Genomic DNA, 20,900 nt, shown 5'->3' on the forward strand with positions numbered 1-20,900 from the left:
AAAAACTGGGTGCAGGGTTGGCAATTTGCTAGTCAATCATATTATCTATGCAGATGATCTTGTGCTCTTTAGTCCTAGTGGTGCTGGTCTAGAGCAGCTCCTTCACATGTTATGTTATGTTGGGGAACATGACATCAGATGTAATGCCTGCAAGAGCACTGTCATGATTTGTAAACCAAAGAGGGCAAACACCAAAGATTTCCAGAGTTTAAACCATCAGATAATATAAGGTCAGGTATGTTGGATATCTTATTAAAGATCAAATGACAGACAATGACATTTATTGTGAATGTCTGATGATGTATGCACTAGTGAACATCCTCTTATGTAAATTTAATGCATGTACAGACTTTAAGGCACATCTGTAGGTGAATTCCAGGAAAGCAAGTTTACGGAAACTTCATGTAGCGTATAATGACGCCATGAGCTTATTATCGAAGAGACCAAGATTGTTAAGTGCAAGTGAGATGTATGTGTTTCTATGGATTATGAATGAGAAATAAACAAAAGCTGACTGAATGGACCTCCCTCCTTGAAATTATAATCATCATATTATCCTTTATAATTAAGTGAACTGACCAAATGACCATGCCAAAAAATACTGCGTGGGTTGTAAAGAGCAAAACTATTACTTCCTTTTATTGACGTCTCCGCTGTAAAATAAATGCATCTCATACCTGCAGGGGGAGCTGAAGAGCAAAGCCAGCAGTGCCAGTCCCACCAGTGTTGCTAGCGTTGAGCGCATCCAGTAGCTGAGCTGGCAGAAGTTACAATACTGAATAATAGCTATGATGACAGCACAGCAGATGAACATGGTAAACTGGGAAAACAAGAGACAGAACACAATATCAGTCAAAAAGGTGTAGATTATACTGTAAACAATACTAACTACAATACTTCTTACATACTGCATACAGCAGTTAAAAACATAATTAAAGATGAAGTAAGACAAGCAGAACTTGACAACGATGTGGCAATCGTGGCTCAAGAGTTGGGAGTTCGCCTTGTAATCGGAAGGTTGCCGGTTCGAGCTTGGACAGTCTCGGTCGTCGTGTCCTTGGGCAAGACACTTCACCCACCGCCTACTGGTGTTGGCCAGAAGGGCCGATGGCGCGATATAACAGCCTCGCTTCTGTCAGTCTGCCCCAGGGTAGCTGTGGCTACAACTGTAGCTTGCCTCCACCAGTGTGTGAATGTGTGTGTGAATGGGTGGATGACTAGGTGTGTAAAGCGCTTTGGGGTCCCTAGGAGGGACTAGTAAAAGCGCTGTACAAATACAGGCCATTTACCATTTACCATTTGATCAAACAACAGTAGCAGTATTTAATACTCTAAAGATCCCTTTTTAAAAGCATAGAATAAACATGAAATTTTAGTTCACCTGAATGGAGTGATGCATGTCACAAGCGACATGGGAGAATACTGCCACAGCAGGCAGGGACACCAGGACAGCTCCTATAAAGTGGCGTGCTATCCAGCCTGACATGGCCGTCATCAGCACTCGAGTGCAGGTCAGCACACTATCCAGATAAAAAGCCATACTGGAGAGAAAAGAAACCCAGAAAATGATGACTGATACAGATGACATGTGAGAGATTTTATAGTTTTATGTGTCCTCATGTGATCCCAGCTTGACTAATAAACTGGCTGCAGATATAATTATTAAAGGGCTGATTTATATATGATATATATTTAGATGGAAACATTTCCTGGCTCTTTTTGTTTTAGGGTCTATACTTTTTCTTTCTGCACAGATTTTACCTGTAAGTCCAATATTAACCACGCCAACATTTTTTTCTTCTGTCTCTCCTCCTGGTCATCTTTTAAATATACTTTGAGGTAAGCAAAGCACCCACTCAATTCTTGTATTAGACAGTTCCTCTAGCCCAGTGGTTCTTAACCTTGTTGGAGGTACCAAACCCCACCAGTTTCATATGCGCATTCACTGAACCCCTCTTTAGTGAAAAATAAAATGTGATTTTTTTCAAATTCATGACATAGATATGTTTTTTACTGGTGCACAAAATGAGCCATGCATGTCACGGCGGAGGCTCTGCTGAACCCCTAAAATCCAACTCACCGAACCCCTAGGGTTCGATCGAACCCAGGTTAAGAACCACTGCTCTAGCCTCTGATTAAAAGTTCCAAAAATCAGCTTGGGACTTAGCCCTCAGATGGGTTGTACACAGCTTGAAGATAAGAGTACCACTGTCTCTACTATCTCTTCCCTCTTAAAAAGAACAAGGAAATGATAAGGACAATCCATCCATTCTCCTCCACTTATCCTTATCAGGGTCAAGGGGGAAAGAGGTAGGGTACAGCATTGACAGGCCACCAGTCTCACGCAGAGCCAACAACCTATAATGCCTCAATAATAAGGTATTACAGAAAATCCAAGCGTACCAAGAATTCTTCTCTCAACATACTTGAGAAATAAGTAGAGATGATGTGTGCACATCTAGGCTGCCCTCACCTGGACCACACACCTCTCCTGCCAAGTCGGGAAGGCCCATAAGAGGCTTTAGTCTGTTGGGATCTTAGAGCGTACTCACCTCTCTCATCCCCTGATGGCCAAACTTCTATCAGTCAACAAGTGTGGTGAAGACTACAACAGCTGGTGAGGGTGGTAGGGTGTGCTTACAGTACCATACGAGTACTATCATGTTGCACTATTATTTCTGTATATACTATCTCACTGTGTTTATCTCTGTTCATTTCCCCCGCCTAGAGCTGCTCAAAGTTTTGGTTTTTATTAACAGGGAATATAAATCTATTCTATTCTTTGTATTGCACTCCTAATTTAATAAAATATGTTCAAGACTTTCTGATAATGTCTGACTGGCTTGAGCCTCTCCTGCAGTCAGTATCTCACCGTATGGCAATCAGCAGAGCCAGGACCTCCAAAATTGTGGCTACAGCTGTGAGAATGAGTGCCGGTGTGGATGGGTTCTGCTGGGTAACAAGCGGTTGAAGGAAACAGGCCAATGAAAGAGCCAGAAATACTAAACAGCACAGGAGCATGTCCAGGAAAGAACTGAATGTTGGGCTGGCAAATGTCTGCACCGCTGCTTGGGTCTCGACCTGGGAGGATGGGAAAAGAGGAAACAGAGGGCAGAAAAAAAAGAGTATAATCGTAAAAATATGCTTATTTAAGGTAGCGTGAAGGGGATTCATAAATAAGAATGAGGTGTTAGAGGAAATCTGTCTTAATACTGGTGGTATATTAGGAAATTTAACCACAGAGCAACTACAAAAAAAGCTGTATCCCCCTTGAATAAAATGAAAAAAATAAATAAAAATTAATGTTACAAATTTAACAAGCCTCAATAAATCTTATTTGTGGTTAGTTACATATTATTTGTTAATGAGACTGTAGCAACAGCAGCAGCCATGTCCTTAAGATGCACTTCTGATGATACACCAGCAGAGGACATCACAACCTAAAACTAAACTGCTTCTAAGGTCCTGCAGTGATTTCCCTTTGCCGCAGTCTTGACCGGTCTGGTTATAACGCAGCACTACTGGGCTACCAGACACAGACAAAGACGAAAACATGAACAACCTAAGATAAATATATAGAAATTCAAGCAAGCATACTATGCGTGCTTATCTAAATGACTCTCAGATCTTAGCTAGACCAAAGGTAACTATGTTAGGCAACATTTCATCACACACAAACACCTACCTCCTCCTGGTAGCTTATCCGGTACGCAGACTCCAGGCTCTTCTCCAGGAAGGTGAGGCTCAGCTTGTTTATTGGAGGTTTGTAAAAATAGTCCTTCATGAGACTGCAAGAGACACACAAAGTTACATTTTTAATCGCCTACAAATCTCACTGCAATATTCTATAAAGTACTTTCAGCCATTTTCACACATTCACTGGAACCCTCAGCATTTTGTAGATCTTAAACAATGGAGGTGCACGTGAGAGCACAAATGTGAAATTCAGACATTGCTTACAAATAAGATTTTAATGTTAAATAAAAAACATATGTTCACAGCCTTCCCACAAATGTATCGTTAACTAAAGCAACTATAAACGCTGCTAAAATGTATTAATTGTTCAATTATTGCTTTTTAATCTCTCCTAACCAACTTTATAATGAATTCATCCAAACCATCAGTGTGTTTATTAGACCCCATTCATAGAAGGCTGTTCAAAGAAGTCTTACCAGTAACCATTACCAGCTCTATTTATTTTTACTAACTGGCTACCCACCAGGCCTTTAAGTTTGCTTAAAAGTTGATCCAATTAGATGTCCAATATTCATATTATTTAAAAGATTCTCAAAAAAATGTTGTAAATCAGTTATGTGATCATTTGCAGTGGTTAAATGGAATGGATACAGTCTTGAATTCACCATGGCACCGAAAAAGCACTAGTAAAGGTTAATAATAACCTTCTTAAAGTCTATGACTGTGGACATTGCTGTGTGTTTGTCCTCTTAGACTTCAGTGTTGCATTGAATACTGTGGATGACGTTGAACATTTTATGACTTAAACTAGAACGCAGCACTGGCATTAAAGGAAATGCTCTGCACTGGTTTGAATTGTATTTATCTGATTGGAGTCTATCAGGAGCCAACACTACTCCTCTTTTATACTCTCTACATTGGCTCCTAATAGATTGTGTTTTATTATATCCTTTTTGGCTATTATGGCACTTAATGTTCTTATTTATTTTACTCATTTTGTGTATAACACTTTGTGACAGTCTATGAAAAGTGCCTAATAGATCAGCTTTACTTGCTTGTTTAACTTTACTTCTAAAAGCTTCCTGAAAAATATTCTGCTTATCCAGAAGATCATATTCTCACATATTTCCAGATTCCTTTCATTGGCTTCCTCTACACACACACACAAACCTTGAATATACAGGCAGCATCATGTCTTAAAGACCTCACAGTACTATATTACCACAATGTGAGCACTTAACTATTAGACTTCAGCTTACAGGCCCTCATCTGTGGAACCAGCTCACAGTTTTCAGGAGACAGACACTGTCTCTACTTTTAAGGCTAAAAGCTTTCCTTTTTGATAAAGCATATAGTTTGGGCTGGATCAGGTGAGCCTGAAGCCTCCCTTAATTGTGTTGCTAAAGACTCAGTGTGCTGAGAGGCTTCCCATGATGCACTGACCATTTCTTCTTCATTTCGGTGCCCATGTATTTATACAGTACGCCACTACTGCATATTATTAATGCTGGATTACCTATCTTCTTTGATAACATCTACAAAGTGAGCATCACTCCTCTCCCTGAAGTTCTTGGATCGCAGAGGTAAGAGCGCTGAATGATCCATCCCCATGGCTCCTCCGCTCCATGTCTTCTTCTCCTTCTCCTGCAGCATCTCACACAGGGACGTCTGGCTGTTGGTCAAAGCTTCTAATCGAGGACTAAGCAACCCGTTTAGAGCCCTGGGGTTGCAGCCTGCAGAAATCACTGGGGAGCACTTCAAATTTGAGGCATCCTGAGGTGAAGAGGTGAAAGAGGTACTCGACTTTACAAAGAAGAACGTGTGATATGGCTGTGGAAATGGGTCAGAAATAGTATGAAGGAGTCTGAATAGGAAATATGAAAGTTACAGGCTGTGCTTCAGCTGCACCAATTTAAATGGTTGTCTCTGTGGCACAGTTCATCTGGGACCCATAGAGTTCTACTTCTTTGAACTATTTTTGAGACCTTTTTTAGCCGCCGGGTATGTGTAAATGAAAGATCACTATGTGCCAATATTTGCTAGAACCACAATGACAAAAAGTAGACTAGACTATGAGTCTTTCCAAATGTGAAAGTCAGACAAATAACATTTTGACTGTTTAATATTGTTTTCTCTGTTTTGTTAAGGTGGTATCAACTAACTAACCTTGCCACTGTTGGTCTTGTGGTCGTCATGGCAGCCATTGTGCACCATGCCTTCTTCCAGGACCTGATCCTCCCCTGCTATCAGTGCCACGCTGCAGGAAAGACAGGGGGACTGTGGGGTGATAAGACGGGTGACACAGAAGGAAAGGGAGTAGAGAAGAAAGGAAGAGAATTCATGAAGTAAGTGACGCAGATCAAGCAGAGCATACGAGCTGATAAAAATACAACAAGATACGTCGGTGTGATGCAGCTTTGCTGTGAGGGCAAAAGAGCTAAAATGTGCCATTAAAAGGCAAAGCAGGAACGCTAACATGTTTTTAATTCATCTAACAAACTCTGAAACACTTATGATAGTATGTTTCAATGTTTAAAAAACAGTGATGGCAATAAAAGAGTTAACAAGTTGTGTGTAGGAGGTCTGCACTGGCTCAAGGTCTTTATTTTCAGGCGAGTGTGTCTGCGAGAGCGAGAGATCTGTGTGATACTTGTTGTGCTATGACTGACCATGACACAGAGAAACACAAGGTGCCATAAAGTAGTACCGTGTAGCTTAAACAATGTAAATACAAAGAGATGGCAAATAATGTACACCCACTTGGAAACATTTGTGATTACACCTGCCGTTCAGGTTTCATCCTTTCACCTGCTCACAGTTATTAAGCTTTTTTTTCTAAGATGTCTTATCCTTCAGTGTGAGACTCATCCAGATTTGTGTGAGAGCTACGCTGAAGATGAAAAGCTGCAAATGAAGAAGTGATCAGTGGTAGGCCGACAGGTTTTGGCAGTACTTCCAAGGTCCCCTCTGCTTGAGTTAACTCATTTCCATTCTGGGATGAGAAGCCAACCCCACCTTCCAGCCCTACCTCTTCTACCACTCACATGCCTTCCTTTTTTCTCTACTGCACCTTCACTCTCCACCTGTCCGGGTAGAGATAAAAGAGCTGTGCAGAGATCGCAGGGTGCAAACAGACGATTAATTTCGGTGAATTTATGCTACAGCAGTAAAGGTTTTTGAGGCTAATTAATAAAAAAAATGATGTGTTAAGGGTTTTGATGAGTATGTTATGGCGGTACAATTTTGGCAAATGTGAAAATTTCCCTTCAAGGCAGAAATAAGGAGAAGATCGGCGATGGACACACAGGTAGGTCCATAAGCGTGTGGACAATGACACAGTTTTCATAGTCTTGCCTCTGTACAATATCATAGGGGATTTTAAATAAAGGACCAAAATATGATCAAAGTGCAGACTTTCAGTTTTAATTTAAGGCGTTTAACAAAAGTACTGAATTAACTGTTTAGGAATTACAGCCATTTTTATGATGGACAAACTAAAACAAACTAAAAATTATTATGAATATAAAGGTTGTTCTAATATATGGATGAAAATCCTTTGCGGTCAATGACTGCCTGAGGTCTACAATACATGCTGTTTTTCTTCCCTTGAGATGCTCTGCCAGGCTTTTACTGCTGCTTGTTTATGTGTCTTTCTGTATTCAGTTTTGTCCTCAGTAACTGAAAAGCAAGCTCTACTGGGCCAAGCTCAGATGACTGTCTTGGCCATTAAAGAATATCCAATTCTCCAGAATTTTCCAGAATATCCAACACCTTCTCGAACCACCTGCCTGCTCACCCTCCTGTCAATTAGATTTTTTTTCCCAACACCTAACCAGTGGCTCACCCCACTGCTTGTTCCGCGCCCATCCCAAGTAAGCAACTCTGAAACATTCACTTAGCTCATTACTCTGGTGCTCGCCCATGCCGTAGACTGGAAGTAACTCTCATCTCTTCTCTCCTAGAGTTGCTGTTCTGAGTTACCAGAGACTCTTTCCAGCACTTATCCCTGTGAAAAAAACCTTCCAGTGCAATAAACTCTGAACTGTGAGCTGTTGTCTCCCGGGTTAGAGTCTATTTCACAGTTACACATTTCATCACTCGTTAATCTTGGTTTCATCTGTCCAAAGAAGGTGTCTTTGAATACAGACTTTGACAATGATATGATTTTTTTAAGTCTTTTTCCTAACCATGGCATTAATTCTATCTTTACTTTAATTGTCTTGTGTGGTCTTTCGGGACTTTTTGGTGTTGCTGAGCTGGTCAGTGCATTCAGTGTTTTTAACAACGCATCAGATTGTTGAATTGTCCATTGAATTTTTCTCTCTCTCTTCTCATTTTGGTTTTCAGCCCAATAATGGTCCTCCTTCGCTTTCATCTGCATCTCTTCAGACCTCATATGGAGTGTCAGTTAACGGCTAAATTAAATCTCAACACTTCAGATTGAGATATTACATCTGCTTTGTCTGTTTGACGGGACGGGTCTCACTTGGCCATGAAACAACTATCCAAACGTCCTCTGAAAAAAGGTGAACTATGTATAAAAATGGCTACGTTTGTTAAACCTCATGAATTAAAGCTGGGAGTCTGCATCTCGTCACACTTCACTTGTTTAATTTTTTTTTATTCCACTGTGGGGTTGCACAAAGTCAAAAATGACAAAACTTGTGTCACCAGCCAAATACTTATGAACTGTATGCGATCAGCACTATAATGCTGCCTGCATTTTTGTTGCATAACTAATATGATTAGACAATATCTCTGTGTTTTTGTTTAGATTCATACTCTTTAGAATTTAATATGCACTGAGGTGCCATGCAAACAGAAACATATTTGATACAAGTGCACCAAATATGAAGAGGCAAATTAACAAAGGTGCTCAAGATAAGCTTATGTAAAAAATATGGATGTTTTGCATGGTATGGATCAAAGCAATTCTGTTTTTTAGCTCCTTTAATACAAGACAATAGAAACCTCAATGCATGCAAAAAGAAAACTGAAAATATTTATCAAAGCTCCTGATACGCCCACACAAAAACACAGAGCAAAGATGAACATCAAAGAGACTGTGGCAGAGCATAGAGCTCAGTGTTCTTCCTCAGGCAATATAGCTGTACAATGATAGATGAGCCCAAGAAAATATACTTATATATTTAACTACAAAGCTGATTCCCTCAGAGACAGCAACTTACCTTGGCTCTGTCTTGGGGAAGGGTGCAGGCCGAAGGGGCTCCATCAGGCGTATGCACTCTGGACGTGGGACAGCAAGGATCTGCTTGCTCCGTCCCAGCTAATCCTATTTGGGAACAGGTACAGACGGAATGAGCCTCCATCTTTCTGCCAGAAATCAGATAGGTCTTTAGGCCTGAAGAGAGAAACGGAAACAAATAAAGAGAGGATGTCACTGACAGATCAGTTCTTATTCCCAGATGTAACTGGAAAAGGCCTGAGTTGGGTTTAGTTGTTCTTTTGTGGATAAAAGTATAGGCAGTTGTGGAGTTGTTTTAGGAGTCAGCAGAGGGTTTGTGGCCAGAATAAATCCCCACAGAGAATTATGCAAAGTTGGAAAATTCAAGTTTGCAGACATGATCCTTTTTTGTTTCCCTACACGTTTACAAAACTTTGTCATCATTTTTTTATGCATTTGTGCAGGTCTTTGCATTTCTGTCATTTCAATACACACAGTGTGAAAAAGACTAGCGCTTTGATACCAAGTGACATCATCAGAGGCTGAAAAAAGTTTACTTCTTTTACCAAAACTAGAAAACCCCCCAAAAAGAAACCAAAAAGAAACATTTGAGACCTAAACTAGTGGGTCACAATGTAATGGTTAATATCCCAATGCCATATCTATCATTTCCAGTTGATATATACAAACAAGTAAAACTTCTTTCAAGAGTCACATTTCCTGCCCACAATCATATGTCTTCTTCATGTGAAAACAGCATTTTATGTTTTAATATTTGTCTAATATTTAAATGTTTTTGATGATCTGAAACATTTAAGTGTGGCAAACATATAAAAAAATAGGAAATCAGGGCAAACACTTTCTCATTTCTCACCAATTCCCCCATAGCCCGAGGAAGGATTTCTGTATAGCAATTTCTGAATTAATTCCATTTCTCCTTCTTGATCTTCACCTTCTCCATAATGAGAAATGTAATCTTTCATATATGCGTAATATGGGTGCATGTGCATGTAAGTGCAGGTGTTCATGTATTCCTGTCCGCTGACCCTGAAACAGCCAAATATTTGAACACCTGCTTCCTCCTGCCTCTATCAACATGTCCATTTCCATTACTCCTGCAAGTTATGTGTATTTGTATGCAACCCCTTCCCCAAATTCTACCACCTGAACTAAGCAAGACATTGACAAGCAGAAGTAAAGGGGAGATAGGAAGTTTTCATTAACTTTTGACAGTATTTTAGTTGCTTATCTGAGATGCAGGATTGCCAGAGGATGGTGTATTTCAATCCTGTAATCTTGACTACAGATACATACACCACCTCACATAGAAACAGGCATCCTTTACATGGTAACTGCACAGATATACAGACACAATCAACGCACCTTTAGCTTTTAGCCAGAAACGAGGGTTTTTCCCAATCGTCCTCACTGAGAACAAGCAACCCAGGTGTGTGTGACTGAACTTTTCATTTTTCCTCTTTGCTGTTGTGACACGTCATAGCCACACTAACAGGTTATCTGTGTTTGTCAGCAGCATAGGTTAGTACCTGCAACTGTGTGCTTAGCCACATAATTTAACTGTCAGTGAAGCTGCAGCCTCAGGCTCTGAGCATTGTATGCACTAAGTACTTCAGACAGGCCTGCCACTGGCTCTGCTAAGCCACCCTGGGGCTCCACTCTCTGACACACACACACACACACACACACACACGTGTGCCACAAGGGAACAAAGTCTCAGTTTAAGATGAACACACGAATTAAGAAGCAAGACACAAAAATAAGAATGCATACAAAATGATTGATGTATCGTTTATGAGACACTCACAAAAACAGCATCGCTAAACGCCTACACACTTAGTGAAACGCATGTACACAAAGCAAGCAGAAGTATAGATGGATGACTTCACTGTAGCTGGGTGGATAGTCAGGTGGATGAGATTCAAGGACGGGAAATGAAAGCGGTAAACAGCAGTTACAATGAACCATTTCCCCGCATCAGTGATGCAGAATGGCACAGCAGATGAGGAGAGGCAGCAGGAAACTGAGGAGAGCTTTTGACTGCCTCCGAAAATGAAAATGTGCGAGAGTGAGTGTGTGAGAGTGACTGTGTGTCAAAGACAGATCCAGAGACACACACACACACACACACACACACACAACACTCGCACGCAGCATGACTGATTTCATTAGTTTGCTAATCAAATCCTACCCTGCCTCCCATTATGACACACCGTCTTCTGCTTCTGCTGATGGGTCAACTAGGTTATTTTCCCCTTCTCTTTCTGCTTCTCCTGTCTTCTTTTATCCTTTCTCATCAGTATCTCTGAAGCAGAAATGAGTTCCAGTGACATGCAGTGTTCTCACAACTTCCGCAAGTCATCCTGGAGTGACGTAGGTAAGGTAGAAGATGCCTTAAATGACTTTGAGTGGAGAAATGTGGTGTAATTGTTGCCTCGCCTTTTTATTGACATTTTCACAACCCAGATCGGGAGCCTTTGAGTCAGAGAGAGTGCCAGATTTTCATTATTTATTAATATATTTATACTCTCAATTAATGCAAATCGCACAGTAAAAGCAAAGGCGCCCACTGAGTAATAATAAAACTGCATATTATGGGAACCAACCCAAATTCATCTTAACAGAAATCCCTGGACCATTTAGCCTCTTTTCCCAAATACTGTGAAAGCTTATTAAAAATAATGAGGTATGTCAAGACAGAAAATGTGTGTAGCAACAAATTACTAGACAGAAAAGATAAAAGGCAGAGAAAGGAGGTTTGCTAGTGCAAAGAATATCGATCCATTATCACTCCACTTCAGAAAAGTCAGGGCGACACATTTTTCTTTCTGTGCTAGAGCAGATGGTCTGTTAGTTTAGAAATTTAAAGAAGAGGTGATGCAACACAGAGGCAAACATGCTCCTATCCCAACACTGTTAAATGTGTTTCTAGCATCAAATTGTCATGGCTGTGTGCAGGCAGGCAGAGAGGAAGGACCCAAAATGCAGGACTCACGGAGGCAAAAATGAACTCTGAATAAACTGCTTTACTACAAATTTCCCAGAGGAACCCACCCGAGGGATTAATAAAGTTTTATCTTATTTTATCTCTTATCTGATAGAACAGAAGACTAACTAAACTGGAAAATATAAACTAACAAACAAGCAAAACAGGTAGCAGAAGACACAGCGTAAACTGAGGGTGAGTAGACATTAACGACGCAACAGAGAACAAAGGAAACACAGGGCTTATATACACAGGGGAGTAATCAGGGAATGGAAAACATGAGGGAGACACAGCTGGAAGGGATTGGGCTAACGAGACAGGAGGCAGGTAAAACTGAACACACCGACACCAGACACGGACCTTCAAAGTAAAACAGGAAGCAAGAAACAATTTACAAAGACGCAGACCGACACTGAACTAAACCTAGAATAATAATCAATAATATAAAAATATACCAAAACATAAGAAACTGAAAAAGCTGGGTCAAAATGACCCAGAACCATGACACAAATTCAAATTTTCGTTTGTTTTAATAGAATAAAATGTTTCAGTTTCGATGTGGCTAAGTTATCTCTTTACCATTTTCAATTTAAGCCTCTATTATTTTTTTTTTTAAATATTTTGCTTCCCAGGAGCCAGACCTACTTTTAAATGTAATTTTTTAAAAATGGTCTATAGCAATAGTTCCTCGGACTGCTTTTTCACTCGTTTTCACTCCGGTCTTTGAACCATTTTCAGAGGAATGTTTTTTGGTTTGTTAAGCCACTTAACCCTGACCTCTGAATTATTCAAGCATAAAAAAGGGACCTAGCTAAAGAGGATGAACCAGTGTTGTGTTTAAATATGACAGCTAACGTAGCAAATCTTTAGGCACTTTGCTACTAGCAGCCTGACACAAAAATATTTTTTGTGAATATATTTTTGCCACAACAACATGATTCCCAAAGGATCATTAATAGAAATACAAAAGAAAGAGTTGAAAAGAAGAAAAGGCTGAGGTATGCCAAATTCCTGGACTGAAAATTGGTGACAACAGGTCTGATGAACCCAGAATAAATATATGTAAGAGGTCAGGAGAGAGGTACAGACGTGAGTGTATACAGCCATCTGCAAAACACAATGGAGGCTCAGTTGGTCTGGGGCTACATTTCAGCCAGTATTGATGGAGATTTTTATCAAAATGAATGGCCTTATGAACACAGAACAGTACCATCAGATTTTGGTCTACTACACAACACCATCTGGAAAACATCTGATTAGCAATGGCTTCATATTTTAGCATGGCAATAACCCCAAACGCACTGGCAATGCAATTAGAGTATAACTGGATAGAAAAACACACAACAGAAGACGATCAGTCATGGACTGGCCTCCCCAGACACCGTACATAAAGATTATTAAAGCAGTGCGGGGTTATCTTGACAGAGGAAGGCAGACACCAGAAGAGCTTTGAATGTCTTTAAAGGAGCCTGGAGAACTATTCCTGAAGACTGCTTAAAGAAATTAGAAGAAAGCTGCCTAAGTGAGTTCAGGCTGTGTTGAAGAATAAAGGTGCTTGTATCAAATATTGACTTTCAAGGTCATTAGAATTGTACAAACCACCTCACACCTCCCAGCAGCCAAGAGAGAAGAGGAGCAAGACGAACAAACTGCCCAGGCTTGCAAAGTTTCCAAGTATGTTATCAGTGTGGTCACACGAGCTTTGTGTGCCTGCTCCTGACCACTTGAGGACAATCTGTCATCTAACCTTGTAGCAGCTGAAATTGCACTGTCAGCCAGTAGAGTGTGGCTCGGATAAGCAGCTGGATACATAGCTCACTTCATCTAATAGGGTCCAATATCTTCATAGTATAGCTGCACTCTAAAGTCCTCGTGGCGGGATAAAAGGTCAGGAAACTGTGAGATCCAATTGATTCTTTCCTGCTGTGTAGGTTTCAGTACATCTGTCACTCTATGTACGTTTGTTTGATGGTCTCTTAGGCAGGTATGTGATTGTGCTGGCCCTTCTACATCGCCCATGACCTTGGGTTAATTGAAGAGCATCATTAGCAGCAGCCTCTGGGCGGTATGGGACTTGAAGTGTCCTGTCTTCTGCTATCAGCTGACAGGGAACAGTAGATAACCTTTCCCCATGAGAGCCTAGTTACATTATCTCCCTCTCCAAGCCCTTTTGTTCAGGACAGAGGAGGGTGAAATGAGCAAACACTTTGCAAACAAATAACATCATCAGTCCTACTCCTCCCTTCCTCTCACCTCTTCATGGCACGTCCAAGCTCTCGTGGGACAATAGCCACCTCTGAGTGTCTCAGTGCAGAGGTTGGGTGTGCCAAAAAAACATGCAGAAAAAAACCGATGAATGAGCACACACACACAAACACACTGCGTGGGTCATTTCAGGCACTCTTAATGTATCCATCTGTGCAAAGAGAAGGACAACTAAATTGGAATGCGAACATTAAGTAACAAAAAGCATAGATGCCACAAACTCTTACACTGTCCTATATGCAACAAGCAGAACATAGAGGGAATAGGACCAAAGAAAGACAAATCATTATTATAGAAAAACACCCCTCCTGCTTCCCCACTGGGATATACAAAAGTAGAAAAGAAGAACAGATAATTCACATTGGGAAAAAAATAGCACATGAATGCAACAGGTACAGTAGCCATAAATATAAAATGTTCTGGACATTTATCACAAAGCAACACCTTTTTCTTTCAAGTTCCATTTGCAACCCAAGTGGGACTCAAAAGCCAATGCTGCAGTCCCAGGGAGGTTTATTAAAAGCAACCGAACACAAAGGGCAGCAAAGAGGAAAGGAGTGTTGGCAGATTTGCTGGAATCAGCACACAAACATACACTCACACACATACACACACACACACATACACACACACAAACCTATCATGCGGCTGATCTTCCCATAATGACAGGTTCACTTTCCGGGGCCAGGTATCTGAGCAGGAGGGCATTCGAACAGGTGGTGCAGAGAAACTAGCACTGCTAGGCTGGGCAGTTCTCCATGCCATGTTGGCACTACCAATAAGAAGCGTCCCTTCCTTCTTCCTCTGTGTCTCCGTCCAGAGATATTCTGTACATCCTGTCCCCGGTAAAGGTAGGAGGAACAACAGGAAATCTTTCCGGCATGGCAGGCTGCTTGGAAGAATGTCATTGCTCTGGTGTAGTGGACAGCCATAAGAGGTAGAAATTAGTTTAAAAAGAGGAAAAAATGTAAAAGGATAGATTAAGTCTATGAGTTTGTTTGTGGTGGTAGTGGGTAAAAAGTAATTTGTGAGTGAACCTATTCAGTCAGAAAACATAAATGACATGTATGCATTTTTCATAAGGAATCCCACAGGGACTCAGCTGTCATATCTGTCAGTAAAGGAGAACAGTGAATTTGCGTATATCTCTATGCCCAGCATCCATGGGAGACCGGGAAGGAAGGTAAGTGGTGGCCTTCTAGTTGTGCTGAGCCAGTGTTTCTTCAGAGATTTTAAAGGACAGGTAGGCAGAATTATTTCTAATGTCAAGGTAGGAAAGACTTCCTCCTCTGTCAGAGAATGTCAGAGACGGTTAAAGAGAGCGGGCTGTTTCACATGCTGACTTTGCCAATAACACATCCTCTTCTGAATAATATATAGGACAGGTTTTTTTTAAATATTGCTTCATTAACTATGTACACCAATCTGCCACAACACTAAAACCACATCTCTAGAATTGTGTCTGCCCGTTCGTTCCACCAAAACAGCTGTGATGCATCGCAGCACAGATGCTAGCCCTCCAGAGGGAGGTCTGGCACTGGAATAGTGGCAGTTTAGTTGAGTTGCTAGTTGGTCCTCAGTGGACCTGGCTTGTTTTGGCACATCCCATGGGTGCTCGGTTACGCTGGGATCTGCAAGCAGATCAATGCAGTCTGCTTTTTCAGAGACATAAGAGAGAATTCATAAGAGAAAGACATAGTACTTAAAATATCCTTAATAGCAATCTAAGAATTCTGCAAAAGCAGAGACGGTGGTAAAACTTTTCAAAAGATTTTAATTACATTTGATTAGCGATTTAATATAATGTACTGTGCAAAGGTCTTGAGCCTTCCCAGATTTCATTATGGGAAATGGGAAATAGGCGCAGCGATTTATTGAAACAATAAGTATATTTTATATTAGATATTGCACTTTATCAGGCTTTTCATCAGACTGTGATGAAGACTTGGAGTCAATAGGACTGAGTTTGCATCTGCCCTACCAAAGAGCACCTTCTAGATAAGCTTTTAGAGCACACAGCACTTCCTTTTTTGGTTCTTGACAGCCACCCTTCCACTGAGACAATTTCTGACGAGGCTTCAGTGAACAGTAGATGGATCAACTGAAGGGTCAGATGCATCTCTCAGGTCCTGTGTCAGGTCTTTGTTGGAGTTTTCTTTTTTCTCAACAGCATGACTGACACTGTTCACCTGCTGCTGCTTGGGATGAATCTTCTTTATCCTGCACTCGGTCACTTTCCTAATTTTTTTTTTTTTATGTACACAATGACAAGATATGCCAAGTTTTGGCTAATAGCTCACAGAGTCAACTAAAGGACTGTGAACAAATTATGTGTTTTTCCAACAGGCTTATAAAGTTCCTCAGAATCAATTTTAAATTGTTTTTTTGTTAAGTTTTCTGTTATGTGTACATATAACACTCGTTGTATTATTCAAAGGTGACGTTAAGAAGCTTAACAAACTAACAAACCAGTGAAATGAGTGGAGTGAAAACGAGTATAAAAAAACAAAAAACAAAAAAAACAGCCAATGTGCAAAGAAAAACTTTAAAAGACCTTCAGAAAGCCTGGAGAACTGTTGCTTGAGACCACTTTAAAAACTAAATAAAACATTTGAATAAAGTCTGGCTCCTTTCAAGCACGATACGAGAAATCGGGAGTGGCTCAAGACTTTGGAAAAGTGCAGAATGTAGTTTTTATGCAGGACAGGGCTCTCTACTGTCCTGCTCATGAGGCTGCTGCTTTCAGGAAATGCCACTGTATACATAAGCAAGCATGTCAAGCAAAGTTATCACTCTCATCTGCATGTGTTGCACATTGCCAGTCTTTCCAACAACAACAACAACAACAACACATTATCAGTGCCAAGCATTACGTTTTGCAGACGGGGATGCAAATAAACCTGTGCCTTGCTTGTACACGTCAAACTCAGTGAAGCCCAGCTAAATCAACAGAGTTTTTCTCAAACACTCAGAGACCCTAGATAACCCAGAGCGACCTCTCAAAACAAGTTACATAAGCCTGTACTCAAAAAAAAAAAAAAGAAGAAGAAGAAACAGCAGGTGTTGTACACCACCTGGGCCTTCTCAGCATTTGCTTTCCAGGTTCAGGACAAAAATATGTCACTATACTGAGACTCACGTCAGAGTTCTCTGCTTACACACAAACACACTGTCCCAGCACAACAAGTCATTCTGAGGCCTTTCTTCCCGCTGGAATCTCTTATTTCCTTTTCCTTTCTCTTTGTTCCACACAGGGGTGGCACTAACACTAAATTTCCACATTTGGTCTGGGCTTTCCTTTTTTTTTTCTGAATTCAGTCGGGCCCTACCACAGCTCACTCAAAACAACAATAGAAACACTTGACATCTCTCCAAAGTCTTAACTCTCGCTTGGCTGTGTCTGTCTCTTACGCTCTCCGCACTCTTTGTATTCTGTGCCTACGATCCCTCCATCCCCGACAATCCCATGCTGCCGCGGTCTACTGGCAGATACAGTTGACATCCCTCCAAAATTCTTAACACCCCCCTTCTTTTGCACAGTGGCCTGTATTTTCTGCCTGTTTTTGTCAGTCTTGCTGTAGCTCACTGTCTTTCTTTGACTTGCCCGCTCTCTCGCTCTCTGTCACAAATCCAAATATCCTCCATGTTCTTTTGTGTTCACAACGATATCCGCTTGCCTAATCGCCACATCGGCGTAGAGCACTCTTCTCCACAAAGAAGCACTCCGACTGACATCGTCCCAAAAGCTCAGCCTCACTTTCCATCTTCTGCTTTTTACTTCATCACATTTCACACTTCACCCACACACACACAATGAAAGGTAATTCCCTCGTTCTTGCTCACATAATGGTGACCATATGGCTTCTTTGCCATTCAGCACGTCTGTCTACGCTGCAGAAACAGCCAAATGTGCAAGCTTTTCTTATAGAAACGCTTTTAATGTTCTTTTTCAAATCTAGCTGATTGTTACATCAGTTCACCTACTTAACCTTTAACGCACCATCCAAAATGTTTTAACAGATAATGCACTTGATTCATGTTTTTATTTTATTTTAGGAAAAGTCACACTACTGCAAGCCTTCCAGTACATGTTTTTTGTTTAACTCTTTTTAAGTTTTTCAGCCATCACACATACACCCATTTTCAAGGTTTCACATATCAAAAGAAAATCGTCTGACCCATGCCAGGTTCTAAAATGAGGGAAATAAACCTCGGATGAACAAAAATGACATATTGCAATGTGGCATTATTTATTTAACAGAAACCAAAGAGCAGAAGCAGTGGGTACACTGCACAGTGGGTACTGTTTCTTCAGGAATTAAGAGGATAAGTAGCAATCAGGTGCCGCTAATCCAAATGCATTTGATTAATTCACCATCAGCAAGTGTGAGCACATCTATGAAAGCAGATGTTTTGGCAGTTTGCTTTTTTGGAGTAGTCGAGTGTTCAAGGAGGAAAGACATCAGTAATGTGATGAATGAAGCTAAATGCCCGACTGCAGTCGGGCATTTTCAAACATTTTGAAGTCCAATATTCTGCAGTGAGAAAAATTGCGTAGATTTAGGCACAACTATCTTTCTTGTTAATTTTATTTTTTAACCCGGAACGCTTTCCCCATCTCCTCCAGTGTTTGCCTGTCTAAGCCCTTTCGCTTTATGAGAACCATAGGCCATTGATGACTCCCTGTACCCTGCCAGTGCACCTGGATCTTGGCAATCCCCAGTTTTTATTTTCCGATCAACGCCTTTACCTCAAGGGGAGGTAGTCCAAATTTGTCTGACTTTTACCCATTGATTTGTCCAGCATGAGCGTCCCTACCAGGAGCTCATGCTTCTAATGGCATAGCTCTGCAGGTCGCCACACCTGCCGTGAAACGGCTGCATGGCAGGCAGAAAATAGACCCAAAATGCAGGCCTCGGGAGACAAACTGAAAGTCATAAACAGCTTTAATGGTGAGCTTTCACAAAATACAAAACAACTGTAGGATAGTGAATCCAAAACTAAAACTAACAAGGAGGCAGCAGGCAACAAAGAACTCCGGGGAGGGGAGGGGTAAGGCAAATAAATAGACACCAGGTAATGAGGGGAGAGGAAACGGGTGGGTGGACAGCTGAAACTAATCACAGAAGAGATGAGACAAGGGAAGCAGAGCTAAATACAAAACATGAGCGGCAAAGACCACAGAATATTACAGAAGCAAACTTGACAGAGAGACAGAGGACAGACAAATACAGAGAACAGGAATTAAAAAGGGGATTATCAAACCTATAACCAACTAAAGCAAACAAGGAACTAAAGGTATAAACAGAAGACTAGGAGCTCAAACACGAATCCCATCTCAAACCAAAAGTTATGAACCCACAAAACAGAATGAACCTAAAGATCTATCGAACAGAAGCTGAAAACTAAATAACAACGCCAAAAGAAAAGCATATCAGGTATAGGGAAATAACGTTAAGCTAAATAACAGCAATACAGAATACAGGACGATAATGCAAAGACAATCAAAAATACAAACTTAGAGAAAACCTAAAAATCCCCAAAACAGTATCTCCGGTATCTCCTCCTGGCTGTGAAAAGTGCTGTTTGAGTCCTAGGAGCTAATGGTGTTCCTCCTATTTATCACAATATGATGCTAAAATATGCTGTCTGAAACTCAGTTCTCTTCATCCATTCTCTTAAATAAAACAAATAAAATGCCAACATCCATGAAAAATTGCACATTAATTAATTGTCAGAAGACAGTCTCATAACTGAAATTCGATTTCATTACAGGCTGAACTCTCTCAGCCAGAGATGCTATTGACCCACAGCTATGAGCAGCGCTCCCCTATTGATTAAACAGCGACCACATTTGTGGCTCCGGGTAAATGATCAAAGCAAACAGCCGACAGAGGCCAACCGCTCCCTCCCTTTCATGCGCCAGCTGTCTCACAAACTTTGCTAACTCAACATTTTGATTAATGGTGTCTTCACTGGGGGTTGATGACGAAAATTTGCTGGATCTTCTGCCGAGCACTGTGCCGCTCCCCTGAGGACTCTCTAACTAGAACAGGCAAGTGATACAGCAAAATAAATGAGGATGATAACTACAAATTCAGCTTACCCCAGAAACCCCTCCACTGTATACCACCTGAGACAAACACAAAAGTCATGTATGCTTTTGCTTCTACATCCTCTTAACAAGTGTCATAATTAACAGTTGTGTTGCATTTCACATCTCAGTGAAGAGGAACAGTTTGATACGGAGGCTGCGAAGATAAACACTGCTGCAATGTCACAGCGTTGATGAAGGTGCCATTTGAAAAACAGCAGTTGCAGCAGTCTGACTCAACAATGAGACAGCAACAAGATGGAGGTTAGAAAAACTGAAAAAAAAGAAGCATGGAGTAAGAGACAAATTCAAAGTTATGCAGCAAACAAAGGGGGATGACCTCTGTTGGGGATATATCAGGTACTTAACACACAAACACACACGTGAAGTATGTGTACGGGGGAGCAGCTGACAGCAAGATAAATGCAGAAGGACTGTACCACACTAAAGCCAAGGGAAAAACCTGAAGCTAACGCTGGGAGATCAGTTCATACATCAGAGAGACCAGGAACACCGGCAGTTTAAGGAAACATTGGTGATGTTTTTTGCTCCGTATCCATTTTCTTCCATGTATAGAATCCAGGGTTGCAGGAGGGCTAGGTGAAAGGCAGCCCTCCATCCTGGATGGTTGGTAGTCTGTCGCAGGGCTAGCACAC

At 41.0% G+C, this 20,900-nt stretch overlaps 1 protein-coding gene across 1 annotated transcript in view; it reads right to left on the reverse strand.

Moving 5' to 3' along the window:
• Positions 1-20,900, reverse strand: part of adcy9b (adenylate cyclase 9b) — a 42,178-nt gene that overhangs the window by 6,247 nt on the left and 15,031 nt on the right. Inside the window, exons 2-8 of the mRNA XM_006791438.3 lie at positions 8,886-9,058; positions 5,863-5,973; positions 5,213-5,469; positions 3,686-3,788; positions 2,873-3,081; positions 1,382-1,541; positions 678-820 (exon numbers count right to left, since the gene is read on the reverse strand). Coding sequence (XP_006791501.1) covers positions 678-820; positions 1,382-1,541; positions 2,873-3,081; positions 3,686-3,788; positions 5,213-5,469; positions 5,863-5,973; positions 8,886-9,058 — 1,156 coding nt within the window. The remainder of the gene's footprint in view (positions 1-677; positions 821-1,381; positions 1,542-2,872; positions 3,082-3,685; positions 3,789-5,212; positions 5,470-5,862; positions 5,974-8,885; positions 9,059-20,900) is intronic.

The sequence above is a fragment of the Neolamprologus brichardi genome, chromosome 4 (genome assembly GCF_056152115.1).
Source record: "Neolamprologus brichardi isolate AB-2024 chromosome 4, ASM5615211v1, whole genome shotgun sequence".
NCBI lineage: Eukaryota > Metazoa > Chordata > Actinopteri > Cichliformes > Cichlidae > Neolamprologus > Neolamprologus brichardi.